The sequence below is a fragment of the Selaginella moellendorffii genome, unplaced genomic scaffold (assembly GCF_000143415.4).
Source record: "Selaginella moellendorffii unplaced genomic scaffold, v1.0 SELMOscaffold_44, whole genome shotgun sequence".
Lineage (NCBI taxonomy): Eukaryota > Viridiplantae > Streptophyta > Lycopodiopsida > Selaginellales > Selaginellaceae > Selaginella > Selaginella moellendorffii.
In genome coordinates, this window is record NW_003314305.1 from 317235 (window position 1) to 341815 (window position 24581).

Sequence of the window (24581 nt, forward strand, 5' to 3'; positions counted from 1 at the left end):
CCTTTAACGTCCCACTTGAGAGGAAGCAGCGGGCAGAATCCCAGCGCATCCAGCTGCAGCAGCCTACCGTCCCGCGCTTGCTCCCAACCGATCAGCGCATTCAGGTTGCCAGAGTCTCCTGCGCTTGGCTGCGCGCCCACACAGAAGAGGGAAAAGCGGCAGTCAAAACTCGCCCTGCTCGCTCCGCCAGAACTTGCCGTTCTCAACTGGGAGTCCCGCATGTTCACAGCCGTGGGATCTTCCAGGTGAGATCCGCCAGATCTCAGCCGTCCATAGGAGTACAGATCGACGGCGGGAACCATGCACAGAGTCTTGGCAAAGATTTCACTTATTTTGGACGGCCCGGATCTCACGATCGGACGGCCCAGGAGGCCCGGTGGAGCGTTTTATTATATGAATTATCACATTTTATAGAAAACGTGGTACCTATATATTAAGAGTAGAATATGAGTTTCATGGCTTGAAGCATTCCCAGAGCCTCAGCAGATGAGCTTCGTAGACTGCAATGTTCCCACCAGGTTCAGATCCAACTGAGCTTGTTAATGCGTAGCCCTGAACGTTCCTGAACTCTCCTGTGCCCCCAACAATAGCGATTTCCCTTTGAGACTCAGTGAATGGGTTCTGACCATGGAACACTATTGTACCTTTCCGCCCTTCCAGCTCCACCGTCATGCTCTGGAGAAAGCTGCTGCTGCTCAGTGAATCTAACACCAGAAAACCCTTGGCTCTTCCCACAAGCTTGGAGTTGATCGGGGACTCTTTAGTCAGCTTGTCATCTATGATCGCAACCTGACCAAACAACGTTTCGTTGTTGAGAGGAGGCAGGACGACTGCTGAAGTCCGATTGCTCCCGGTGAACTGGTCGTGCAAGTAGAACCGGATCACCTCGGTGCACTTTGATAGATCCAATCTTCCCGGCTTTGGGAAGCTCGATTCTGCAGGAGCAATTGCAAAAACCAGAGCTAGAACGAGTGAAATGAAGATCTTCATTGCAGAGCTGTGTGTCCACTACTGCAGCACTAGAACTCGATTTATGTGTTTGAAGAACCTCGGCAACTTGGTGTTTTATAAGTCCACGTTCGAACATCAATCGGGCAAGGTATATGGTAGAATATGCACTTAATAAACCACCACAATAGCATGTTCTACCACGGCAGGATATACTGTATACATGGTGGAATAAGGCACCATGGGGAGGACCATTCCCAACGGAAGAATATACCTAGAACATGTCAAGCTTCGGCTCCAAGATTGCTTCCAACGCAGCAGCAGGAGAATTTCACTGGAGCTTTGATCGAAGCGAGAGCACAGGCTCCTGTGCGCAAGAACTGGAGGCAACAAAATGATGAAAATATGCCTCCCTTGGCTTCTTCTTTTTCTTGTTCCTCTTCTTCTTCCTTGTCCAGGTGCAGTAGCAGCAAGTGTTGCAGCCCTATGCGGGTGCCTTTGGCAAAATGTAGGTTGAATGAGGTGCAGGAAGGTCAAGATCGTCGTCTCAGGTGCAAGCTCGATTGGGACCGTCTGCCGCTTGAGACAGACACAGGAGTGAAGGTAAGGATGTGTTCTCTGTTTTTCTGTTGATGTTATTCTATCTTTTTTCTTTAGGTTGTACTGAGAGTAAGGCCATTGATCAGCGAAGAGCAGGAAGAAGCAGCAGCCAGAAGCAGCAGCCAGAAGCTTGTTTGTAGTATCCTCAAATTCTGTTACGCTGGAGCATCAGCAATTCACGTGCGATGGAGTTGCTGGGGAAAACTCAACACAGGCAAGCAAGCACATTTAGCGAGTTGTATGACCATTAACCATGGCTCTATAGCAACATGTTTTCGACATGGTAGGCTCGCCTATGGTGGCGCACTGTCTGGATGGCTTTAATTGCTCTATGTTCGCCTTCGGTCAGGTATTTCAGACTCGCAACCTGGATCATAAAATATGAGCATTTTCATCTCTTGCAGACGGGAAGCGGGAAACCTTACACAATGTGGGGAAGCATTCCTAAATCAGGTTCCCTGAGTGATGAGGCTGGGCTTGCACCCAGATTCTTCAAGGCGCTCTTCCTGCGGATTGAACAAGTAAAGACTGTCGACCATAACTACTTGTAGCAATTAAAATTGACGTACTTCCACAGAAACAACGCACCTCCAGCCGGCAGGAAGTGCAATATCAATGCAGATTTACAACGAACAAATCAGGGATCTAGTAGAACCGGCAACCAAGAACCTTCAGGTAGTTTCTAATTTTTTTGAAGAATTAAGTCATGTTATGAACAGATTAGATAAACTGGCAGTGGCCCTCCTGGTGCACTCGCCGAGTGATTTAATTGCGCGGATCAGGTCTCAGAAATTTTGAGTGACTGAGAGTGTGGGTATTTCAGAACTAGAAGAGTCACTGAAATGCTATAGCAAGAATTATCGGTGGTTCGCATTCGATGGTGGTTTCTTCGCCCTAGGACTCTTAATACATAATAATTAAATAAAGCATATTCATTTTTTAATGGTCTAGGGTTCTGAGTTTATGAAATAGTAAAATATGAGTTTCATGGCTTGAAGCAACAAACAACGCTGTAGAGCAGCGGTAGTTGATAGATATGGCCGTTGAGGATATAGTCTTTTACTTGTGGAGGACAAAGAGAATGGCCTACTCCAGTCATCTTCCTGCCACAGCACAAAACGAAGAGAAATTTCTTGCGAAGAAGGAAGAAAAAGGAGCTTGATTCTTACGAGAGCTGGGTCATGTCGAGGGGATAGACGGAGCGCATTTCATTGGAGCAAGAGCAAGAGGACAAGCTCTGATAGTGGCTCCCTGCAACGATTCCAGACGTGGACAGGGGATGTACTTGCTAAAGGTGGTCTCGAGTTGGAGTATTTCGTCGCAAACACGCTAATCTCAAGAAATGCCAAGTAGGAGACGAGCAAATGAAAGTCAGGCCTCGACTCCACCAAGTACATTCCCTGTCCACGTCTGGAATCGTTGCAGGGACTATAAGGGTTCATAGTCTTCGAAAACCAACTAGGCAGCAAAAAGGGATTCGTTTTCACGTGTTAGAATCGGCCGTGGAAGCTCAATCGTCTCGTGCGGGAGCAGCAGCCGGTTTACAACCGAGCGAGTCCTCAAACCATAAGAGGCGTTCCTCCTCCCGCAATGGTGTAGTCAAAGGAGTTCCATTTGAGCTGGTTCGCTCTTCGGCGTGAGGACAAACCTCGATTCTGGACTGATTGCTGGATAACAAGAAAACAATTGAGCTACAACTCAAAAAAAAAAAAAATTGATTTAAATCTGTTGACAACGCTCAAAAAGATGAAATCTAGCCAGAAAAATTCCTTGCCACTCCTTTACCTGAGATTTTTCTTGCTGTCGAGTTCTTACAGGGTTTTTTATTTCAAGGTTTGGGTGAGCCGCCAGATATCCTGCTCCTCATCTCTAACCAAACTGTGATAAACTTTCGCTTTCATCGCTATTTATTCGTCTTGCCACTATAGATGCTGCTCTTGATAGTGATGATCGCCAGGTCTCGCAACTCCCACTTATCAAACTGTAGACGATATGTGCCACCCTCGCCTTTCACTACACACTGCGCCAGGCTGCTCTCCAGTGGTGCCACTTCCACGGAAAAACCTCCATTGTAGGGCTCCCAGATGGTACAACTGCACATCCTGCGGTTGCTCAGCTTCACTCCGGTCTGAGTGATCACTAGCTTTCCCTTCCAGGACTTCTCATCATCTTCGAAAACTTTCACCGCGAAGTGTGTACTCCGCTGCTTGTAGAAATCGTCACAGTCGACAGATCCACCGTAGCCAGCAAACGCCCCGCAAGTCGTGGTGGTGCTGTGCTCTTTGCTGTCCACGCTGATGCAAACCAGCTCGATGCTGGAGTCGTAGTCGCAACCCGTGATCACGTACTCTGGAGATTTGTCTCCAGAGCTTATCTCCATCGCTGGCAACAGCCGCACTGTCTTGCCATTGCTCTGGTGACGAACCCAGTAGCAAATCGACCACTCGGTGTCAGTCACAAAGCTCCCCTGTCCCGTGAGTTTTTCCCCGACGAGAAGCTTTCCCTTGACAATGATCCTCGCGTCCGGCATGCAGTAGACACCCCCAGTGAGAAGCTGTCCCTTGAGCCTCCACAGCCGCGTGCATATATGCTCGAAAGTTGGCCGCCGGCGAGGCTGTGAATCCCAGCAGTAGGCGATGGTGTCCTTGAGAGCTTGAGGACAGCGTTGCGGAAGCCTGGGTCTCAAGCCACGTCGAATCTCATCGAGCAAAGCCTTCTTGGTTAGGCCGAGAGGATATGGTGGCGTCCCGGTGAGGATCTCGGCAAACATCATCCCGTAGCTGTAAACGTCGACGCTTAAATCGTACTGGCTCTTCATCTCCCAGTCCCCCTCGAGCATCTCTGGAGCCATGTAGAGAACCGTTCCTTTCAAGTGGCTGTGATAATGGTTGCTTGAAAAGTTCATCTTGGAGAGCCCAAAATCCGCCACCTTTGCGACGATGTTGTGAGCCGATCCATCCTCAAACTTGCCGTCAAAGTTTACGAGGACGTTCCCCGGCTTGAGATCCCTGTGAATGATCTTCTTCTTGTGCACGAAATCCATTCCCTGTGCGATCTGGAGCATGATCTCCACGATCAGGATGATTGGAGCAGTGACGAGGCTTGGAATGAGCCGAGCGAGGCTTCCTTGCATGAGCTCCATGACGAGATAAGCTTTGTTATCTTTCTCCGACCAGCCGAGGATTTGGAGCACCGATGGATGGCACGGCCTGAGCTTCACCATGATCTCTCCCTGAAAAGAAACAAGGGAACAAAAAACCATCACCAGCTATAAGTCAAAGAATGGAAAGATTGGCATACCTCCCACGGATCTTGCGACCATAGCTCCTTTGAAAACTTCTTCACTGCCACTGTGTGACCAGCCCAAGTTGTCTGGAACACTAATCCAAACGAGCCTTGTCCCAGAGGCTTCGTATCGTCAAGCTCGAGCTCTGATGGATCAATCCAATCCATTGTACTTGCCGCCGATGGCGAGCCCGACGATCGCAGCATGTTGGTGGCCACTGAGGAGCCACCCCGAGCACTTCCCAAAATCTCTAGCAGTTTGGTCTTGTCCTCGCTAGCACTGATCCTCAGCCCACACCTCAGCGCCTTGGAATTCTCCCAGCTCGTCCTTCTCAACACCCCAATCCAATCCTTGGTCCCGGAAGAACAATCCCTGTCCTGGAGCAATGCCGCCATGACGAGGTCCACATGGATCGCCAAATCGTCGAGCAGCGCCTCGAAAACCACCACATTCTCGCGAGCCACGTACAGCCATGGCTTCTCTATCCAATCCGGCCCGGAATACTTGGATGCCACGCGCAGCACCGCGAGGAGCGCCTGATCGAGCTGCTGGAAGCACGATTGCTGCCTGGCGATGGTGGCCGGCGAGCAGCGCGCGGTCCAGAGATCAATGTGGAGGCGCACGTAGCCGCAAGCCGTGAGGAGGACGAAGATCTGGCCCTTGTTTACCTGTGCCACCATGGCTACCTCGGAAATATGATCGATCGTCGCGAGGAGAGCGTGGATGATGGATTCTTCCTCCATGCCCGCCAATCCCAGCGCCAATGCCGTGAAACTAGGGATTTCTTGGCTCCTCTGTGGAAGTCAACGGTACAGTCACCATGAACTTCCTTCGAAAACTAGGGTCAATTATTTGATTGAGATGAAATAATTTTTTAGGGTTCTATCATAGATTGATAGGGCGCTGGGTGGGAGCGATGGCGCTGCGCGATTTGGTGACTGGAGCTGGAGGATGCGTCGTCCCAGGCGAGGGCGCCTCGTCCTCTTCGAATCCTCTGGCCAATTTCGCCAGCTCCTTGCTGGGATCGCTGCCAAAAGCTCAGGTTCGTCGAATCGATATTCACTTCTACAAAGTTTAGGAAGAAAGAAGAGAATAGAGAGAGGAAATAGGCCACATTCTTGTATGTTTAGTTGGAGTGCTGTCCTCTAAAAAACCTTTCTTTTCAGGAAAGAGTACGTGAGCTTCCAACCATTCCAACTTTCCAAGGCCCTGGACAGCAATTGGAGTATGGGAGCAGCTCCGCTGCATCACTTCCGGGAACGGAGTTTCAGAATGAAACTCAGGTGGAAAATTTTCAATCTGGAGCTTTACTGAGTTTTCAGTTGCAGCATTCAGAGTTCATGCGTGGGTTTCGTGATGCCGAACCGGCTCCTTACGCTGATGCTTGGAACGAAGCTACGCAAAGGGGAGAAGACTTGTCGAGGTTTTCAGAATTCGAGCGAATCTATGGCCAGAAACCGGGAGGAAACGTTCAGCAGCTACATTACATGGATGGTAAGGTTCGCGTTTTTTTTTTTCTTTTGCGAGCTTTGTTTAATTTGTGCTTGTAAATCACAGGACCTCCGCAGCATGCTCTATCTGGTTTCCTTCGTTCGTTTTTCGCTAGCAGCAGAACAGAACTTCCTTTTCATGCTGTCCGCCTGCCTGAGCTCGGATTGTCAGGATTCGACAAGCAACGCATTCGCGATCGTAGTAGTATCATGGCTAGGCATTTCTTTGCCGATAAAGGGGAAGAGTATGTCAATGCGCAGGTACATATAAGCTCTGAATTCTTTGCTCTCATATCTCATAGTTCTAATATTTATTTTCAGGTTAATGCTTTCTTGGAATCTTTGGATATAGAAGATGGCGTTCGAGAAGTTCGAGAACCTTCCAATAGAGCGTTTTCTGAGATGGAAAATTATTGGGGCAACACCAACCATGGTAAACATGAGGAATGGGTGCAAGATTTCCATCAACAATATCCTCAGAAGAATTACTGGGCTGAAGAGTTTCAATCACAACATGATGCTGACGGCTGGGCGGCGCAGTTCAGTGAGGTGGTATCTTTCTCTCGATGTTTTTTTGTTTTTGTTTTGTAACATTTGTTCTTCGAACTTTCAGCAGCAACAGTCTCTGCCTGCTAGGCACGCTGATTTCAGAAACGTCAGCTCTTTAGAACAAACTCAGTCTCTTGTGGACACGCTGTCCAAAAATGAAGATCCAAAGTTCCAAGTAAGCTTTTATTCTTGCATCTTTCTGGCACTGAAAATCATGTCTTACAGAATTCAAAGTTTTTGCACTTTGTGTCGCGAATGAGTCGCGGTGAATTGATTGTAGAAGACAATCAAGTGAAGGAGAACGCTGTTCCCAATGCCTGGGCTCAAGAGTTCACACAAGTAAACCATCCGGGAAACTGGGCTGCAGAGTTCACTGCTGGCGAGGTTTTATTTTTTCTTATATACGTTTTGTTTTCGAGAGGCTGATCGTGGAAAATGTAGCACGCCAACGCAAACAGCTGGGCTGACGAGTTTGCTCAACAAGAACCTGGTGGAGCCTGGGCCGAAGAATTTTCCAACAGGACGCAAAAGTGGGCCGACGAATTTCAAGAGCAGGTGGATGATGGTGCGTTCGTGTCAGAGGACTGGCAAGAAAGTTACGATAAGTAAGGCTAAATGTCGTCCTTTTTGTAGAGCTAACGCTGTTTTCCAGGTTCGTGGAGGAACAACTTAGAGGGGAACAAAGTCGTTCCGCGTCCTCAAAGTGGACATACGTTTTTGCTGACCAGAATCCATATGTCGGCCACCCGAATCCCCTCAAGGAAGGCCAAGAGCTGTTCAGGAAGGGCCTGCTCAGCGAAGCTGTGCTTGCTCTGGAAGCGGAAGTGATAAAAAATCCAGAGAATGCCGAGGGATGGCGATTGCTAGGGATTACTCATGCTGAAAATGATGACGATCGTCAGGTGAGTCTTTTATTTTTATTTCCTTTTAATTTTGTTGTGAACCTCTATTTCTCTTTGCTAGGCAATCGCATCGATGGTTCGAGCAAGAGACGCAGACCCCACCAATCTGGAGGTTTTGTTAGCTCTTGGCGTTAGTCATACTAATGGTAACGTGACCTCAGCTGCCCTCGTTCTTATAGTGTTGATTTTCTTTTAGAATTGGAGCAGCCTGAAGCCTTGAGATATCTAAGAGGCTGGCTTCAACACCATCCAAAGTATGGAATACTTGTGCCTCAAGAGAATGCCGAAAGTCTCACGCAATCGGACGTAAGTTTTTGCAATTGAACTGTAACCCCAAACTCTTTGAAATCCTTCAGGTTGCCCGATTGTTTAACGAGGCAGCAGCAATGGCACCAGAAGATGGTGACGTCCACACCGTCTTGGGTGTTCTCTACAACCTCTCTCGGGAATACTCCAACGCGATACAGTCCTTCGAGACAGCTCTCAAGCTAAAACCCCGTGATTATTCCCTGTGGAACAAGCTAGGAGCTACGCAGGCCAACAGCGCACGAAGCTCCGACGCGATATATGCCTACCAAGAGGTGATAGTTTCTCTCTGCTGCTTGTGCATTCTTTTCTAACTCATTGGAAATTTTCCAGGCGCTAAATCTAAAGCCAAACTATGTGCGCGCGTGGTCTAACATGGGAATTGGCTACGCGAATCAAGTAATTTTTTATCTTCTTTTCTAGATGATAGATAAAGAGACAAATCTTGTGCAGGCCCAGTACCAGGAATCCATTCGCTACTACGTCCGAGCCTTGTGCATGAATCCCAAAGCCGACAACGCTTGGCAGTACCTTAGAATGTCACTCAGGTTCGTGTCTATTCTATCCTCGGGTTTGCAGCGCTTTGATCTCACGCGATTGGTGTCGACCTTCGTTGTTGTGCCAGTGCCACCAGGACAGATCTTCTCGACGCCTGTGACAAGCGTGACTTGGAAACATTGCAAGCGGAGTTTCCTCTGTAAAAACGACGAAGACAACATTCTTCCTGCGCTTCGATCTAGTCCGTTTCGTGAATAAAACGTGTAAAATCATTCACTTCCAACGTAATTTGAAGATCGGCTTCGTCTCACTATCACAAAAAAGGCAGCAACGTCTTTCGATCTCCATGTTTAACCACGTCGTCGAGATAGCTTACCAGACCCTCGCCGGCGTATCTCAGGTTCTCTTCTAACTGTGATTACCTAGGTGGATCGATGCAATACCAACAGACAAATAGAAAACCTTGTGCCTATATATCCTACCCGGGCCTTTTATAGGTTTTTCTCTTTTATCAGGTCCGAAATATTCACATTGTTCGTGCAAGATCACATCAGTGCCAGCAAGTGTTTAAAACGAGTAACGATACATTTTATTTGCACCTGGTGCATTGTTTTCTAGCAAAAAAGAACGCCAAGGCATTAGAGCGCAATGCTATCAAGGAAACCAAGGAAGAGATCGACCATACCTCAGCCTCTCACCGCCGCCGCGGCACTGACATGCCCATCGCCAACGCCCACTCCCATCACCAGCGACCTCTGCGCGAGCTCCAGCAGCCTCTTGCGCTGGTTCTCGTTGGTGTGCGGCAGACTGGAGCGCAGCAGCTCGATCGGCATCTCGCGAGTCATGGCCGCCGCCGCCGCCGCGTTGATGGCCGCCGAGCTCCCGGCCGACGCCATGAGCAGCGAGTGCATTATACTCTCGTACTTGTTGGTGCAGTACTTGGACAGCAGGCCGAAGAAGGCGTCGAACGAAGCCTGCCACACGCTCGTGTTCTGGAGCGGGTACTGGACGTTCCTGTCCGTCAGGATGCTCGTAGCTCGGTCCAGCACTGCCTGGAGAGCCACCGTGGCTCCATCGCCGGACGGGCTTCCTACCGGTCTCAAAGGTGGCGGCTCCGATGCCAAGACCACCGCTGCGAGGCAGGCGCTGAGAGATGGCAAGTCCATGGTTTTGATGGTGGCGGCTACTGCATTCGCGAGACCAGTGGACGAAGCCGCAGCGCTTGGATCGGACTGGACGCCGCCGAATAAGAACCTCAAGTGCCGGAAAACTGCCATGAGGACGATGCGAACGAGCTCGCTTCCCGGGACGAGCAGTCGTAGATATCTGGTGAGGAGCTTCCTGCCTTTGGGGAGCGAGACCAACCGCAGGAACACCAGATCATCCTTGGCAGCCAGTCCAAACCGTCCGCTCGAGTCTCTCATCGCACTGCCTGGAGCCAAAGGATCGACCAGCTGAAGCGAGGCTGCCAGTCCTTCCAGCAGCATTTGTCTGCGTCGCCGCAACTGGCCACCACCGTCGGGATGCTGAGAGACGGCCAGCATGCGGTCGATATCGTCGACGTCCAAGAGCAGGCACAGCCCGTCCTCCACAGCAATCCTTGCGGCTAACATCGGCTCCTGCTCCAAGCGTCTCTGACTTGAAGCACTGTCGGATGACAATAGTCTGTCACCCGTGCTGTTGACGCCATCTACGTCGAGCAATGGTCGTGGCCTGCGAATCGACGAGAAAGGAATCCTCCCTAGCGCGTCAACCTGGAGAAAGGCATGCGGCTCTGCTGCTGTTCGTGCGTGGGACGGGAGCTCCCGCAAATGAGAAGGAGCGAAATGCCGTCTTCCGTGCGGCGTACCACCCGCCTGTTTCGACTGCATTGCCTGGTGGTAGTAGTCGTCAATGTATGGATCACTTCCGTGCGTTGCAGCCCATTGAATCCTCACAATGGTGTCGATCTCGTCCGTCGTCATATACTTGGATCGCATCTGAGGTGACGAGTCCAAGCTTTTCCTGGAACCATACGAGCTATCTGGAGAGCCCCGAGGAGTCTGCTGCCTTCCCCTGGGATCTCTGAAATCCCCCAAGCCTGCTAAGTCCGACTTTTGGGACATGCTCATTGCCTGCTGTTGCTGCTGCTGCTGCTGCTGTTGGATCTGAGCAAAGGAAGGCGGCGCTGGATATCCCTGTGACCTTTGATACTGCTGTAGCACCACTTGGGACGGCATGAGAGGATTTTGTTGAGGCAGAGGGTGTCGAACAGCGCCTGGAGGAATCGGTGCCACGTTCGACTGTAACCACGGACCCATCATTGCCTGTGCCATTTGAGGATTCGTAAACTGCTGGGACTTGAACGCACTATTTACAACCGGTCCTGAGGACGAAGCTGGAGCTTGTCCAGGCCAGCCGTGAGACTTGGGCAGATTGTAACCAGGAGGCTGAATAGAGCCACCGTCACGCCACCATTGTTGCTGCTGCTGCCCCGAATCAGAAGAAGACCTGATCCTTTGATAGATTTCTTCTGCCCGCTGTTGCAGATCATCTATGGTTTGCTGCGAAGAATCCGAAGTTCTGGCTCTTTGATAGAGCTCTTCTGTCCTCTGTTGCAACTCTGCTATTGTTTGCTGTGAGCTTTGTCTCGACTGAGCCCACTGATTTCTCTCGTACTCGTTTCCTGCCCAGGTCACATCGACGGGAAAGTCGTGAACTGCAGAAGCGAGCATTGTTAGACAAAAGTGGAGGGACAGTAACTAGCCTCACCATCTTTTTCCGTAATTCCAACCTCATCCAGTTGACTTCGAAATCTGTCGCCAGAATCAATCGCATTTAGCTGCAACAGACAAGAGACAAGCTCGATCAAATAGCATCGACACACCAAGCTAATACCTTCAAAAAGGAGCTCGTAAGTTCGCCAACGTCCTCCGCTTCAGATGAGACATCGAACGCTCCTATCTGCAACAAGAAAAATCAATAGCACACTATCGAAACCCGAAAAAAAATCTCTCGCCCTTTACCTCTGCTCTACTGGCAGTGGACGAGTAAACATCGTCCTCAATCTCATGAAGATGACCAATGTCTTCGTCATCGTCATCGTCTAATCCTCCAAGCTCAACATCTTGAGTCACGTCTCGTCCAAAAAACGCGTACTGGGAGGCATCAAAGCGGCCATCTGCAAGCAAGAAACCACGTTTAGACAATCCCAAAAACCAAAAGAACGAAAGGAAGAGATACCATTTGCAGGAAACGATCCTAAATCCTGCTGTTCCTCCTCGATCCTTCTCTCATTTACAACCTTTCTATCACCTATCCTGTCCATGGTTTTGTACAAATCTGTGCCACTGGTACTGTACACCAAGCCCGGGGATCCTCTAGATCTGTACACGAACTAAAATGTACCTGCTTCTCCCGGAAATCTGAGCTAACAGCCGCGACGAGAAGAATTCCTACACCATGCCAGAATCTCGAGAAAAGACGTCGCAACGCGAGATTTCCTCGCCAAAATCAAGCAATCCACTCACTTCCAGTGTCGATTCGCTGGCGCCTTGCTTGAAATCCAGCTCCCAATCCTCGGCCGCCGACACCCTAGACGCTGCTAGGTTTTTGGGAAAACCATTTGGCCATGTGGCCCAAAATATTTCCACTTTACTGTAAAGCCTGGGGAGATTTTAGGGTTTATAGGAAGAAATTCTCGGGGTATGGTGAAGAGAAGCGATGAGCGAGGATGGATCCATGTGGAGAGCGGCATTCTTTGTCATGCTTCTCGGTCTGATTGCCGCGAGATGCAGCGAGGATCAATCTCTCTGCGATGGATTGGGGGCGGCGATGTGTCCCGAGAGAGGCTCAGGCGGAGCTGCAGGAGGATTGATCGATGACGGCGGCAACAAGGTAGGGAGATCCGAGCAGCAGCAGCACGGCGAGCTCGAGAATCTCATCCGCGGCAACAGTGAGCAGCTCGATCGACTGAGAGATCTGGTGGATAGATTGGCTGACTTGGTCCGAGCGCTGGACGATACCGTCCCTGCGAGGAGAAATTTCGCTGCTCCAGGCCCTCAAGATCGAGATTTCGTCGATCGCGGCGCCGAAAAATCGCAGGAGGAGGAGCCGACCAAGATCATCACGCCATCGCCAGATTCTAGTCCACAGCAAGGTACTTCTTCTTCGTCGATCCAGGGCGCGGCCGCGATGATCACCGCCCCAGCCAAGGTCCGCGTCGTTGCGCGCTACAAGCCTGCCTGGTCGGACCACTTCCAATTCCTCTCGGCGGTCCACCTGGAAGCGCCGTTGTCGTCGCTCCACATTCTTCCTCACGAGGGCGAGGATGGGATGGGCAAGTACGTGGCGGTCGGGGACGAGGCCGGGCATCTCTACATCTTTAGCTCGCTGGGCGATTTGCTGGTGGATCACTCCAGCCCCTACACAGCTCCAGTCACCACGATGATCTCAGTGATCCTGCGAAGAAACGAGACGCTGCTCGTCACGGGCTACTCCAACGGGGCTGTTCTAGCGTACCGGGTGTGGGAGAGCGTTCATAGAGGATCTTCGTCGGTGGAGGACTGGACGAGCTTGAGAGTGGAATTCAGTCACACGTTCGTGGATCCTTTCACTCGGGCTGGGGGTGGCGAAGCAAGTCCTATACTCCATACGCTGGAGATGTATAGAGTCGGCAGGATGAGATACTTGCTGGTGGCCGACGCGAGTGGGAAGATCCAGGTTTTCCGAGACAATGGGACTCTCTACGGGACGGCCGAGTCGCCCAGCAGGCCTCTGGCGTTCTTGCGAACCTCGAGCACTCAAAGGCTGCTCTTTCTCACGGCCTCCGGGGCAGCGTCTCTGGATCTTCGAACCATGACGGTGCGAAGCAGCCCGTGCGAAGGCCTCCGCAACTCGAGCTTGGTGGCTTACGCCTTCGATGCTTCCGGACGATCGAAGGCTTACGGGGTGACGGAGAATGGCGATCTGATCTACGTGACACTCTCCGGGGATACTCTCCACTTCGACTGCCATGCAAGGGTGAAGAGGAAACTCGATCTCCAGGGACCGGTGAGGCTCCACGGTCTCAAAGGCTACATTCTCATCGTCACGCCGCGGGAAGTAGCAGTCTACAACACGACGCTCCACTCGGGGTTTGGAAACTCTCGAGCGGGAGGAAGAGGAAGTAGCCGCTCGCTCTTCACGGCTTCCATCGACGAGATCTCGCAGACGTTTCTCAGCACTCCGGTAGCGACGGCGAGACAGCCGCTGGTGGTGTGCGACAGGGACAAGTTGGTGGTGCTGGGATTCGGAGAAGGCTACGTTGGGATGTTTCGATCCAACCTCCCAGTGCACAGGCCGGGAGAGATCGGCGCAAAGTTTTGGGGAATGCCGGTGTTCTTCACGACGGCGGTGCTGGCTCTAGCGTGGTTCTTCATGAACAGGAAGAGAGACCAAGTGAAGATGGAGGAGCGACCGCAGGCTTCTTCCATCGCTGCCGCTTCGACCAGCGCCGCTTCCACTGGATTTGGAGCAGCGCCATCGGTGACAGGGACGAACTCTTCCGGCGAGAACACGTCCAGCAGCGGGATTGTGCTGAGGAGCTTCGATCGGAGTGGCTTGGTCGATCAGAAGAAGATCCTGGACGAGACGAGGAGATTTGTGGCGTCGCCGGGGAGAGGAGTGTATGGCGGAGGTAGCGGTGGAGCTACGAGCTATGGCGTTGGGAGCGTAAATTTTAGAAACGCGGTGGAGCACACTACTTCCTACTAGAAGTCCAGTTACGGTTAAATTCATAAAACATCCACTATGTTTAAACAAGAGCCACGTTTGCCCTACCGAGTGCCACGTCTTCTAATGACGCAAGCCCTAACTAACGTTAGCCCTAAATCTGACCTGTTGCCAACTAGGCATAAACCCTAGTCCAGAACTCCAGCGCCAATGTCGAGTGGAGCAGCGTCGCGGAGAGGCCCGCCCAAGCACCAGAATACGTGAGTGACAGATTTTGGAGGTTTAAACCTCACGGTTCTCTGTCAGGACTGCATGGAAACCCAACAAAGGAGTGAAGAAGAAGGACAAGGTTTGTTTGTGTTTCTCCGTCTCTCTTGGTTTCTAGAGCGATCGAACAGGAGCTTGGAGGCAAGATGCATCCATACCCCGCGATCACTGGAGTTTGCGCGCGCTGCAAGGACAAGATCGAATGGCGTCGCAGGTAATCTTTGTGGGAATTTCATTCCTCCTTCTCATTCTTTGTTCTTTGCTTCTTTCGAGCTCTTAGATATGGGAAGTATAAGGCTTTGGTCGAGCCCGCCAAATGGTATGTACTCCTTTCTCGCGAAACTTTTTCTTGATTGTTTTACTGGTGAACTTGCAAGAATCACAGCCAACAATGTGGGAAGCGAGTAATTCGCCAAGCTTATCACAAGTTTTGCTCAGGTTCCGTCGATTCTTTTGGTTTTCTCTTTCCAACTTTCCTTGACAGCCTGCGCGAAAGAGAAGAACGCTTGCGCGAAATGCTGCCAGTCCAATCTCCCCGTTGTTGGAAGGTAGCTAAGATCGTGATACTTCGATTGATAGTTTTGCTCGCGGGATCTGCAGGAACGCTGAAGAGGAAGCGAATGAACGAAGGCAACTTGAACAGGTCAGTAGTGAACGAAAGTGTCCTCGATTTAAAGCCTGAGTTCTCTACAGGCTCTCGGTAGCCTTCGTGAGCGAGACAAGCGAACCTTACTCCGAGCGGTATGATAATCTCGTTTACTTCGCATCACCTCTTCAAACTTGTCTCGGGCTAGATGGAGAAAGGGTCGTCTAAATCGCTGCCTAAAACACCACGAAAGGATGAGCAAGGCGAAGATCAAGATCCAAGTTCTGATACCGGAGATGAAGATGATGACGACGATGGTGATTCTGAGCCATCGGGTACCGAGTCCGAGTAGAATTTATCCAGTCTTTTGCCTCAACTTCATGCTACGCCATAACTTCCTCATGTAACCAGAGAGAGATACCAACGACAGGCCTGTAGATAGGTAGAGAAGCCCCACTCCAAAACCGCTGAGATAAGCTTCCATTCCAGTCCTGTGAAGTAGAGTTACTAACGGTTTCATCGGTGTTGTTTTTGAATACCTTGCGTCTCCAAATGCCAAAAGGAAAGTCAGTGACACCATTTGCGTCGCGGTCTTGAGCTTGCCAAGCTTGTCCACAGCAACCACCTACAAACAAAAGAATTTAGCGACGATGAAGGACGAAAATTTTGAAGTTTTCCACCTTGTTGAGTCCTTGGAGAGCTGCCCATTCCCTTACAGCCGAAATAATAATCTGCAAACAAAAGCTTAAACTTTGGAGAGATGAGAAGAGGAGAGGAGAAAAAACCTCTCTGCTGATCATAAGTGCTGCCGGCAATGGAATCAGCCACGGGATGTCTACAAACCAGGCAGCCGCGAGAGGCCTTGTGCACAGTAGAATCAAGGCTGTAGCAACCATAAGCTGGAAAAAAACAGAGAAGGATAACTCCAAAGCAATGTAAAGACTATACAACTCACCTTGTCCGCGACAGGATCCAAGAATGCGCCAAATGCCGAGTCGAGTTTCATCTGCCATTCAAAAAGAGTGTCAAATTCTTGTAGCACTGATTGCAGCATTCGTCTGCAAGCAGGCACTGAGAACGATCAACATAGTTTTGCGGCTAGTGAAAAAAATCATCGTCCCACCTTTCGTGCAAGGTACCCATCCAGCCAATCCGTCAAGGCAGCTCCCACGAAGATCCCAGAACTCGCTACAGATGCCCACTCCTGGTTGCTAAAGAACACTAGCAACGAGAAAAAGAAAGAACTTTAAGTAGTGTGAACAGTGAGGAAAAATCTTACCAAAGATCAAGGCTGGTACTGCCACCACTCTTGCGCCAGTGAGCATCGTCGGGACTGTGATCAAATCCTTGGTAGCGCTCGCATGCGTCTCCTCCTCCTCTACCTTGCGCCCGTTTTGACCAGCTGCATGAGAAGAAGCCATGGAAGAATCACTCGACCGGTGCAAGAATCGCCGCAAGTAGTGAGGAAGATTTGCGTGCTGCGTCCTGGATCGCGGCTGCAAGAAATCACACAATGTGGACTGCAAATTTTCGAGCGAGGAAGAGAACCTGGGCGAGCAAAGGCCGAAAAGAAACGCTCGATCGGTAATGCTTGAGGAACTACTGCGAGAAAAGAGAGAATTTCGATCTGGACAAGAGAAATTCCTCGGAAATGTTACCTGGAATTGCGATCGACAGCACCGCCAAGCCGCAGCACTGAGCGCCATCCAGAAAGATCGCGGAGAACCCTAAAATATGAACGAAGCCCCAAATGGTAATGGTTGGAGGCTTAAAGGAATGCGTGGATCTCATTCGATCTTCCCGGACAGAGTCACAGGCTAGGGCGGCGCACGCGAGGATTCTCCTCCTCCACCAGGGCAATGCCAAGGGCTCGATCGTCTTCCTCGAAAATCTCTTGATCCAGCTCTACGCGCGCTGCGGCCGCGTCGATCTCGCGCACCAGATCTTTCGCGAAATCTCTGCCAAGAACTCCTTCTCCTGGTTCTTGATGCTGTGCGCCTTCTCTCGCGCCGGGGATCTGGCCAGCGCCAGGGCCGTTTTCGATGAATCGCCGGACAAGAGCTTACGATCTTGGAACGCGATGCTGGATGCCTACTCCAGGGCAGGGGATTTCGTGGGATCGTGGTCGCTCTTCCACGCAATGCCGGCATGGGACGTGATCTCCTTCACGACGATCCTCGCGGTGGCACAGCGGCGGGAGATTGTGGTGTTGATGCTGGAATCACTCCCGGAGGGCGATTTGATCGCGTGGAATTCGGTGCTGGCGGCGGCATCCAGGGCCCTGGATCTGGAATTCGCGAAGAACATCTTCGATCTCATGGAAGAACGCGACATCGTGTCCTACACAGCGCTTCTTGCCACGGCTGCCCAGAGCGGCCATCTGGATTGGGCAAAACATCTCTTCTTCTCGATGCCGGAGCACGATCTCGTCTTGAGCAACGAGCTCCTCCAAGAGTTTTCACGATCCGGATATTTAGAAATCTGTAGAGAATTCCTAGCAGCGATGCCGGTGTGGGACGCCATCTCGTGGACTGCGATCATCATAGCAAATGCCCGGTTTTGGCATCTAGATCACGCGATCAATCTCTTTTGGGCGATGCCGGAAAGAGATCTCGCGGCCTCCACCGCGATTCTCACGGCAATCTCCCAGAGTGGTGACAAAGCTAGAGCGAATTCGTGGTTTGATCGCTTGCCCGAGCGAGACACGGTCTCGTGGAATGCCATGGCTCTCACAATTGCCCAGAGTGGGGATTCTTCCTCGGCATTGCAGCTCCTCTATCAAATGGCGATGGAGGGATTCTTGCCCCGGAACTCCTCTTCTTGCTGCGTTCTTCTGGGCTCCAACCATTCCGGCGATCTCTCCTCTGGAATTGGGTGCTTTAGATCCTTGATCCTGGACTACGATCTAGCTCCAGCCAAGCGGCACTACTCCTCCATGGCCGATCTTCTTGCGCGATCTGGGCGATTGATCGAGGCGGAAGAGCTTCTCCAGACGATGCCCTTTGTGCCAGAGACGATGGACTGGCTGGGCTTGGTGGGAGCATACAAGAGCCATGAGAGGTTGATCTGAGCCGTCCACGTGGCTGCTTTTCGCGCGTGGTTTTGGATTTGAATTTAGGGTTCTTGGGCAGGGCGATGGCTGGGGCCACGGCGTTGGGCGATCTTGGGGCAGTGGAGCCGCAGGAGTTGCTGCCTCTTATGATGCAATTGAAGGTCCTGACGAGAAAGAAGGGGCAGAGGGTAGTGCTTGGCCAGCAGTACATAGGCGAATTGATCGATTGCTTGGGGGACAGATCTTTGCCAGCGGCGATCGCAGCAGAGGGGGCGAATGTTATACTCAATCTGTGCTATGAGAGGCAGAATGTGGAGCTCGTTCTAAACAACAATGGCGCCGCGATTCTGGTAAGAAAATCTCTTTTCTTCTTTTTGTTTCTCCTTTCTCACAGTTGTGACATTAGATTGAGCTGCTCACATCCACGGAAGAAGAGCTCCAGGCCAATGCCGCTGGAGCGCTACAGAGCATTTGCTTCCACCCAAAAGGCCGCCAGATCGTGCGAACGCTGGGAGCAATCGCGATACTTGTCCAATTGCTCTCTTCCAAATCCCAGAGCGTGAGTAAACTCTCCAACGTTCTCCCTTCACATCTCTATCTAGCAAAAGTTTCTTTTCAGGTGAGAGCTCGAGCAACTGGCGCTTTGCACAACATAAGCTCCGACGGCGAAGCCATTCGTGAAATTCGCAAGCAGGGTGGAATCAAATCGTTCATACGGCTGCTCCAGAGCCGGCAACTCAGCATTTGCGGATCCGCTGCCGGCGCTCTCCAAAACATCTCGAGAGAGATTGCGAGCAGGACGATGATCCGGAACAGTGACGCGATGTTTTCCTTGGTCCATTTGCTTGGCAGCTCCGAGCTTCAAACACAGGTAACTTGCGAGAAACACGAACTAGAATGGCTAGAAAGATCTTTCCACAGGTTTGCGCCGCAGGAGCCCTGCTAAACTTGCTGGGGAGAGACTCACATACCTGTTATAAGAAACGGGCTAGCATTGTGCGAGCAATGAGAAATATCATGCTGGCAAGCATCGTTCGTAATATTTTTTTCACTCAAGAGGTTAGAACTCTTTTTACTTCCCTCTCGCAACAATAAACTTTCAAAGAAAAGGTGGCATGCCCATGGAAGGCTTTTGATTGCCTTACGCGCTCCGCAATATCGAGACGCTCAGCTCCTCTTTGAGCAAATGCCTGCTTATTCTTTCTGCCATGGCCACTAGCACAGGGAGCCGGTGACCATTGCTTGCCTAATAGACATGGTTTTTCTGGCAGTTCATATTATCGTTCACATGATTTTCTTCTATTAAATGTTGGATTTTGGATGGTGTTTATATGAAAATTTCCATTGCTAAGTGAGTTAATAAAATATTTGATGTTAAAATTCATAATCTAAAACCACTTCCAGTCCATTTAGATTCATAATTTAAAACCAACAGAAACTATTCCAAACCATAAACATAACACCATATCAAAATCATAACTTTATTGTGTAGGTTCACTTGTATTTTAAACATTATATATTATTATAATATATAATTCTACTTTTGCTAGAAATTAATAGATAGAATTTTTTTTTTTGACATTTCACACATTGTAATGTAAAACTTTTTTAAGAAAAAAGCAAATTTAAGCTTCAAGTGGGAACTTGCTGCTATTATGAAGTCATTAACACCTCTCTTTTTATGAAAGATAATAAAATGTCTAGTAAAATTTTTTATTACTTCTTATATTGCTCTTTGAACTCTAATCATCTACACTCAACACAATAATGGCCTCACTAAAAAATTAGGAGTACTTTATTGGAAGATATGAAATGTCAATGCCTTACAAAAAAAAATAATAATAATTCTGCTTTAGAATAACAATGATCAATCCTTGTCAGATACAGAGAAGCTAATGACAGCATCCTGTAATCAACCATTGTTGTTTAAAATATTTCATAAATTATAGATATGTTTATAATTTAAAAATACAAAATTATGATGTGATATTCTAATCCATATTATTTAGGTTCTTGAGATAAATACCAATAGATTAACAAGCCATGGCAGCTCAATTGAGTTCAAAAATGAGCATTACATGTATAATATACCATAGCTAAATTTTTTGTCTTTTTTTTCTTTCCTTTTCTCTTGTGCTAACTCCACCATACCACCCTCACCACAACTTCAACAATAATTTGGTATAGCTAACATAGAATTTCATTATAGATTTTCTACAAGATTTTCATCTAGTGTTTCCATTTTTTACAGATTAATCTTGGGCTTATATATTTTCTCTATATAATTTTATATAGAAGGTAAAATATTCTTTATTTATATTTTTGCTTTTTGTTGAAAAATATACCTTACCAGTAATTGTTGGCTTCACAAAACCACTTCTTTAACCATGATAAAACCCAAAAAAATTAACCTACTGTTACCGTCCTAGTGTCAAATTGAGACCTAATGACCCATTATTGCACTATGGTTTTTTGCAAAAACCATGTTCACCTGCTCAGGAATTTCAGCCATGCCATATTTCTCAGGATGCCGCAGTGTAGTATTGTGTCTTTCAGGCCAGGGGATTCCATCAAGCCTTTGATTTCTTCCACCAGTGGGATCTGGTATCGTGGAACTCCCTATAATGTTCTTCTAAAACATGCCAGAGAGGGATCTTGTAACTGTTCTTAGGCACTTGCCGTAAGGGGGCATTTGGTTAATCTCGGGAGACGTTCTTTACAATGCCAGAGAAGAGTGAACGCTCACTACGTGGAACATAATCTTAAATGCACATATGGCTTACTGTCCCGTAGAAGAAGCAAAGCAAATGTTCGACTTCGATGCTAGAGGTCATGAAACACGCAACTCGCTGCATAAGAAAAAGGGATATCTGCATGTTTCGTGATGCCCGCTCATGAAAATGATCTTGGGCAATCAAAGCGGGTTGTTTGATCAGCATGCAATGGTCAGTGAGTGCTCTATCCACCTGAAGCTGCGTGTTTGACACACAAGGGCCTTTTGCTCTTCAATGCCCTGCTTTCTACTTATTCAAGGATAACATTGTCAAGAGTTTAATTGTAGGAAGCTATTGATGACATTACATGCTATTAATTATTGATTGTTCATCTGGTTGTCCAAGAATATTTCAAGTTGAACATATTTGGTTTTAGCCAGATGGAATATGCTTAAGCTTAATCTTTCTCTATGGATAAGCACTATCAACATGATATTCTGGGTCAAGATTTAATCACCAAATAAATTATAAGTAAAGTTTTATATTTAATCTTTAAATAGGATTTAAGTTTGAGAAATAGCAATATTCTTGTGAACAGTAGAAATAACTTCATTGGATTGCTTGGAGTGCTTGGATTGATTTACAAAAGGTCACATAGATTCGACACACCAAATCTTTCATGAAATCTCTCGCATCTTACAGATCAAAGGTATTAGATCCAATATGCCCATTTGAATTTTAGGGTTCCGTGCTCTATTAGCAAATGGACGAAAACATCGCATCGCTGTCCGGCTTGCGACCACTCTCGAGATGTTCGCGCACAGTGGATCCTAAAGAGACCCCGTAAGCTTTCATGGAAGGCTTTTGCTCGACCGGGACAATTGACGATTCCTCTGCTTGGGTGCGAAAAATATCCTCACGCGCTCGCGATGGGCGAGTTCGCGACGCTCAGCTCCTCTTTCAGCAAATGCCCGCTCCCACTCTTCTTGCCTGGAACACCATTCTTTCCGCCGTGGCCTCTAGCAGGAACTCCAGCAGCGCCAAGGTCATATTTCTCAGGATGCCGCAGCGCAGTATTGTGTCGTGGAACGCTATGCTAGCGGCCCATGTCCAGGCCGGGGAGTTCCATCAGGCCTTTGATTTCTTCCACCAGATGCCCGAGTGGGATCTGGTATCGTGGAACTCGATTCTGGCTGCATTTTGCAAGAACAGTAGCTTGAGCCAAGCTAGAGATTTCTTCCAAAACATGCCAGAGAGAGATCTTGTGTCAATGACAACTGTTCTAAAGGCACTTGCCGAAAAGGGGCATTTGGTCTTATCTAGGGAGATGTTCTTTACAATGCCAGAGTGGACGCTCGTTACATGGAACGTAATTGTAAACGCCCATGCTGCTTACGGCCGCATTGAAGAAGCAAAAAAATTGTTCGAATTAATGCCTGAGGTTGATGTCGTGTCATGGAACACGCTTCTTACTGCATATGCCCAAAAGGGATATCTGGAATTTGTTTGCAAGATTTTCCGTGAGATGCCGTTCCATAGCCTTGTTTCTCTCAATGCAATGCTGGCCGCTCTTGTCCAGGCAGAGAGATCTGAGGAGACTAGAGAATTTTTTGAGTCAATGCCAGGAAAGAGCTTAGTTTCGATCACTATGATGCTCAGCCATGAGAAGGATCTTGGGCGATCGAAGCGGTTGTTTGATTCGTCACCTCAGCATGACTTAGCCTCCGCTGCTGCAATGATCGGTGCGTGCTCGATCCATCAAAACCTGGAGCTGGCAAAGCTCGTGTTTGATCAAACTCCACACAAGAGCCTTTTGCTCTTCAATACATTGCTTTCCACTTACTCACATAATGGCTACATTGATCAAGCAAGAAAAACTTTTGACACAATGCCAGAGTGGAACATTTCTTCTTTTAATTGTATGCTCTCTGGATATGCCCAGAATGGCTACTGGGAGGAGGCCTTTCATTTGTTCAACGGAAGTCCCGAAAGAGATCTTGTCACTTGTAATGTAATGCTTTTTGTTTATTCCAGAATATTTCAAGCTGAACACTGTAAGAATTATTTTAATCAAATGCTAGATAAAGATGTCGTTTCTTGGAACACGCTTCTTGCAACATATGCCCAAGCCGGACAGTTTGATAATGTTTTGTATAGTTTTGGTTCTTTATGCCTGATTGAGGAGCCAGATGAAATATGCTTCAGCATAATTTTTCTTGCCTCTAGCCATGCTGGAAAATTGTTTCAAGGGAGAGCTAGATTTCTGTCTATGAGTTTTGACTTCGGCATTCAACCCACAAGCCAACATTACTGTTGTACAATTGATTTGCTGGGTCGATCTAGCCATCTTGTCATGGCTGAAGATTTAATTACCAACATGCCTTTTATTCCCCAGGCTTTAGAATGGAGGTGTTTCCTTGGAGCATCTAGCTTTAAATAAATTATAATAAATATATAATTTGCACTTCATTTCTATCACTTTATGGTATAAGATATATATAGTATGTTTATTTTGAAAAGCATAAGCTACCAAATCATATAATTGTTAAAAGAAATGTGAATTCAGATTAATATATCCCTGTATTATAGAAATGATACAAATCAAAACATTAAAAGTTTGATGAGCAATTATAATTATATTATTATTATTAATATTATTATTATATATGTATCACTTTAGAATAAAAAATAATTCATAATTTAAAATTTACATTTAGAAAAAATATAAATAAGAAAATATTTCTACCATAAAAACTCTTTAAAAAAGTGGCTTATCTTAGATGGGCACTATAAGATCTAAAACAGGTCATACATACATACAACATAAACTTAACTTTACCTCTATAATTAGAAAGTATCTAGTGTAAAAAAGACTTACAAATTAAAGAAAGCCTAACTATACTCATCTATTTAATAATACTTGAAGTATACTAAGTTCTCAGTTAATTCCACTATAATCAAAGTTTGAGTTCATAACATCTCTTGCAAACTTTATAAACTATAAAGTTCTTATTTTCAAGTTTTAGGATGGGCCACGTAAAATGGATAAAAAGAGTACAGTTTTTTATTTATAATATAAAATATAAAAGATAGAGTAAAATAAAAAAAACTGACAATACTGATGAGAGAAATTAGGAACAGTATAACTTTTACAAAAAAGAAAAAGCTACGTTATCTATTAGTAGAAATTTTGTTGGTATAATAATATAGACAAATATACTTGCAAAAGTATAAAATTATTAGATAAAGCTAGGTCTTACTTTGTAACAGCATTAATAAAAGAGAGTAATTCTTCTTAAATAGATGATAAAACAAGATGATGTTAATTTAGTACCTCATGATCTTTGTTTTTTTTTTATCTTTATGCTTACAGTGTTACTGCTTAATTAAAAACTATGAATACCCAAATGCTATTACAATTAGTTATAGACAAAAAATCATTATACCAATTATTCTAGAACTTATAAAGGAAGTTGGAAAACGGGATGAATCGTTTATAGGATTTTCTTACTCTAAAGTAATATATGAAGATTATAGGTCCTTATTAATAACAATAGCAGCTCTTGATGTATATCATACTTTTAAGACATATGTCATAACTTGTACTATAATTCCGAATCTGAGTTTGTATAATACAGGATCATATTTAGAATCTGAATTTATGTTTCTCTTGAAACATTATGTTTTAAATG

General features: G+C 47.6%; 10 protein-coding genes across 15 annotated transcripts; 6 read left to right on the forward strand and 4 right to left on the reverse strand.

Moving 5' to 3' along the window:
- Nucleotides 1-328: 328 nt before the first annotated feature.
- LOC9647485 (dirigent protein 7) lies at nucleotides 329-1030 on the reverse strand. The gene has a single exon (XM_002980331.2). The coding sequence runs from the start codon at nucleotides 988-990 to the stop codon at nucleotides 454-456; it is 537 nt and encodes a 178-aa protein (XP_002980377.2). The 5' UTR covers nucleotides 991-1030; the 3' UTR covers nucleotides 329-453.
- A 2323-nt stretch (nucleotides 1031-3353) lies between these two features.
- LOC9647486 (probable serine/threonine-protein kinase DDB_G0268876) lies at nucleotides 3354-5623 on the reverse strand. The gene is made up of 2 exons (XM_024685444.1): nucleotides 4849-5623; nucleotides 3354-4780 (listed from the first exon to the last, which is right to left on the reverse strand). The coding sequence occupies exons 1-2, from the start codon at nucleotides 5575-5577 to the stop codon at nucleotides 3452-3454; spliced, it is 2058 nt and encodes a 685-aa protein (XP_024541212.1). The 5' UTR covers nucleotides 5578-5623; the 3' UTR covers nucleotides 3354-3451.
- An 89-nt stretch (nucleotides 5624-5712) lies between these two features.
- LOC9647870 (peroxisome biogenesis protein 5) lies at nucleotides 5713-8892 on the forward strand. The gene is made up of 15 exons (XM_024685299.1): nucleotides 5713-5876; nucleotides 6001-6117; nucleotides 6163-6328; nucleotides 6392-6585; nucleotides 6646-6873; nucleotides 6938-7048; nucleotides 7099-7257; nucleotides 7315-7478; nucleotides 7526-7775; nucleotides 7837-7921; nucleotides 7972-8081; nucleotides 8132-8356; nucleotides 8415-8480; nucleotides 8535-8629; nucleotides 8707-8892. Exons 1-15 carry the CDS (start codon nucleotides 5751-5753, stop codon nucleotides 8780-8782), a joined length of 2172 nt encoding a protein of 723 aa, XP_024541067.1. The 5' UTR covers nucleotides 5713-5750; the 3' UTR covers nucleotides 8783-8892.
- A 176-nt stretch (nucleotides 8893-9068) lies between these two features.
- Nucleotides 9069-12186, reverse strand: LOC9647487 (protein PAT1 homolog). 3 transcript variants are annotated; one of them, XM_024685296.1, is made up of 7 exons: nucleotides 12089-12185; nucleotides 11802-12013; nucleotides 11585-11739; nucleotides 11457-11522; nucleotides 11331-11400; nucleotides 9265-11277; nucleotides 9069-9193 (listed from the first exon to the last, which is right to left on the reverse strand). In XM_024685296.1, the coding sequence occupies exons 2-6, from the start codon at nucleotides 11884-11886 to the stop codon at nucleotides 9266-9268; spliced, it is 2388 nt and encodes a 795-aa protein (XP_024541064.1). In that variant the 5' UTR covers nucleotides 11887-12013; nucleotides 12089-12185; the 3' UTR covers nucleotides 9069-9193; nucleotide 9265. The 3 variants fall into 3 exon arrangements, with proteins under 3 accessions (XP_024541064.1, XP_002980379.2, XP_024541065.1); XM_002980333.2 differs by having other exon boundaries at nucleotides 11802-12185; XM_024685297.1 differs by having other exon boundaries at nucleotides 9086-11277; nucleotides 11802-12186.
- Nucleotides 12187-12233: 47 nt separating this feature from the next.
- Nucleotides 12234-14377, forward strand: LOC9647871 (uncharacterized membrane protein At1g75140). The gene has a single exon (XM_002980158.2). It carries the CDS (start codon nucleotides 12282-12284, stop codon nucleotides 14310-14312), a length of 2031 nt encoding a protein of 676 aa, XP_002980204.2. The 5' UTR covers nucleotides 12234-12281; the 3' UTR covers nucleotides 14313-14377.
- Nucleotides 14378-14430: 53 nt separating this feature from the next.
- On the forward strand, nucleotides 14431-15659 carry LOC112350002 (uncharacterized protein C9orf85 homolog). Of its 2 annotated transcripts, XM_024685412.1 has the most exons (9): nucleotides 14431-14530; nucleotides 14577-14619; nucleotides 14669-14751; nucleotides 14818-14856; nucleotides 14923-14975; nucleotides 15022-15085; nucleotides 15138-15180; nucleotides 15231-15278; nucleotides 15332-15659. In XM_024685412.1, the coding sequence occupies exons 1-9, from the start codon at nucleotides 14481-14483 to the stop codon at nucleotides 15473-15475; spliced, it is 567 nt and encodes a 188-aa protein (XP_024541180.1). In that variant the 5' UTR covers nucleotides 14431-14480; the 3' UTR covers nucleotides 15476-15659. The 2 variants fall into 2 exon arrangements, with proteins under 2 accessions (XP_024541180.1, XP_024541179.1); XM_024685411.1 differs by having other exon boundaries at nucleotides 14923-15180; nucleotides 15231-15419.
- On the reverse strand, nucleotides 15186-16860 carry LOC9647488 (CDP-diacylglycerol--glycerol-3-phosphate 3-phosphatidyltransferase 2). 3 transcript variants are annotated; one of them, XM_024685409.1, is made up of 10 exons: nucleotides 16782-16854; nucleotides 16672-16722; nucleotides 16403-16619; nucleotides 16247-16344; nucleotides 16079-16129; nucleotides 15909-16022; nucleotides 15804-15854; nucleotides 15663-15748; nucleotides 15415-15614; nucleotides 15186-15359 (listed from the first exon to the last, which is right to left on the reverse strand). In XM_024685409.1, exons 1-9 carry the CDS (start codon nucleotides 16827-16829, stop codon nucleotides 15479-15481), a joined length of 852 nt encoding a protein of 283 aa, XP_024541177.1. In that variant the 5' UTR covers nucleotides 16830-16854; the 3' UTR covers nucleotides 15186-15359; nucleotides 15415-15478. The 3 variants fall into 3 exon arrangements, with proteins under 3 accessions (XP_024541177.1, XP_024541178.1, XP_024541176.1); XM_024685410.1 differs by having other exon boundaries at nucleotides 15415-15748; nucleotides 16672-16725; nucleotides 16782-16860; XM_024685408.1 differs by having other exon boundaries at nucleotides 15415-15748.
- Nucleotides 16861-16879: 19 nt separating this feature from the next.
- Nucleotides 16880-18193, forward strand: LOC112349938 (pentatricopeptide repeat-containing protein At4g02750-like). The gene has a single exon (XM_024685237.1). The coding sequence runs from the start codon at nucleotides 16880-16882 to the stop codon at nucleotides 18191-18193; it is 1314 nt and encodes a 437-aa protein (XP_024541005.1).
- Nucleotides 18194-18248: 55 nt separating this feature from the next.
- On the forward strand, nucleotides 18249-19482 carry LOC112349915 (vacuolar protein 8-like). The gene is made up of 4 exons (XM_024685158.1): nucleotides 18249-18525; nucleotides 18582-18734; nucleotides 18795-19046; nucleotides 19097-19482. The coding sequence occupies exons 1-4, from the start codon at nucleotides 18259-18261 to the stop codon at nucleotides 19268-19270; spliced, it is 846 nt and encodes a 281-aa protein (XP_024540926.1). The 5' UTR covers nucleotides 18249-18258; the 3' UTR covers nucleotides 19271-19482.
- A 2260-nt stretch (nucleotides 19483-21742) lies between these two features.
- Nucleotides 21743-23329, forward strand: LOC112349939 (pentatricopeptide repeat-containing protein At4g02750-like). Its single transcript, XM_024685238.1, has one exon. The coding sequence runs from the start codon at nucleotides 21743-21745 to the stop codon at nucleotides 23327-23329; it is 1587 nt and encodes a 528-aa protein (XP_024541006.1).
- The last annotated feature ends 1252 nt before the right edge of the window (nucleotides 23330-24581 follow it).

Bases quoted from the DNA above. Each gene is read 5' to 3' on its own strand.
- LOC9647485 (XM_002980331.2), bottom strand. From the start codon at position 990: ATGAAGATCTTCATTTCACTCGTTCTAGCTCTGGTTTTTGCAATTGCT.
- LOC9647486 (XM_024685444.1), bottom strand. From the start codon at position 5,577: ATGGAGGAAGAATCCATCATCCACGCTCTCCTCGCGACGATCGATCAT. The intron at 4,781-4,848 runs GTATGCCAATCT...GTTTCTTTTCAG, and splicing joins GGTCGCAAGATCCGTGGGAG to GGAGAGATCATGGTGAAGCT.
- LOC9647870 (XM_024685299.1), top strand. From the start codon at position 5,751: ATGGCGCTGCGCGATTTGGTGACTGGAGCTGGAGGATGCGTCGTCCCA. The intron at 7,049-7,098 runs GTAAGCTTTTAT...CATGTCTTACAG, and splicing joins ATGAAGATCCAAAGTTCCAA to AATTCAAAGTTTTTGCACTT. The intron at 7,776-7,836 runs GTGAGTCTTTTA...TCTCTTTGCTAG, and splicing joins AAAATGATGACGATCGTCAG to GCAATCGCATCGATGGTTCG.
- LOC9647487 (XM_024685296.1), bottom strand. From the start codon at position 11,886: ATGGACAGGATAGGTGATAGAAAGGTTGTAAATGAGAGAAGGATCGAG. The intron at 11,740-11,801 runs GTATCTCTTCCT...TCTTGCTTGCAG, and splicing joins AGGATCGTTTCCTGCAAATG to ATGGCCGCTTTGATGCCTCC. The intron at 11,401-11,456 runs GTATTAGCTTGG...TGTCTGTTGCAG, and splicing joins TTACGAGCTCCTTTTTGAAG to CTAAATGCGATTGATTCTGG.
- LOC9647871 (XM_002980158.2), top strand. From the start codon at position 12,282: ATGAGCGAGGATGGATCCATGTGGAGAGCGGCATTCTTTGTCATGCTT.
- LOC112350002 (XM_024685411.1), top strand. From the start codon at position 14,481: ATGTCGAGTGGAGCAGCGTCGCGGAGAGGCCCGCCCAAGCACCAGAAT. The intron at 14,752-14,817 runs GTAATCTTTGTG...TCGAGCTCTTAG, and splicing joins AAGATCGAATGGCGTCGCAG to ATATGGGAAGTATAAGGCTT. The intron at 14,857-14,922 runs GTATGTACTCCT...CAAGAATCACAG, and splicing joins TTGGTCGAGCCCGCCAAATG to CCAACAATGTGGGAAGCGAG.
- LOC9647488 (XM_024685408.1), bottom strand. From the start codon at position 16,829: ATGGCGCTCAGTGCTGCGGCTTGGCGGTGCTGTCGATCGCAATTCCAG. The intron at 16,723-16,781 runs GTAACATTTCCG...TTCTCGCAGTAG, and splicing joins GCTGTCGATCGCAATTCCAG to TTCCTCAAGCATTACCGATC. The intron at 16,023-16,078 runs GTGAGTTGTATA...GTTTTTTTCCAG, and splicing joins TGGATCCTGTCGCGGACAAG to CTTATGGTTGCTACAGCCTT.
- LOC112349938 (XM_024685237.1), top strand. From the start codon at position 16,880: ATGGTTGGAGGCTTAAAGGAATGCGTGGATCTCATTCGATCTTCCCGG.
- LOC112349915 (XM_024685158.1), top strand. From the start codon at position 18,259: ATGGCTGGGGCCACGGCGTTGGGCGATCTTGGGGCAGTGGAGCCGCAG. The intron at 18,526-18,581 runs GTAAGAAAATCT...TTGTGACATTAG, and splicing joins ACAATGGCGCCGCGATTCTG to ATTGAGCTGCTCACATCCAC. The intron at 19,047-19,096 runs GTAACTTGCGAG...ATCTTTCCACAG, and splicing joins GCTCCGAGCTTCAAACACAG to GTTTGCGCCGCAGGAGCCCT.
- LOC112349939 (XM_024685238.1), top strand. From the start codon at position 21,743: ATGGAAGGCTTTTGCTCGACCGGGACAATTGACGATTCCTCTGCTTGG.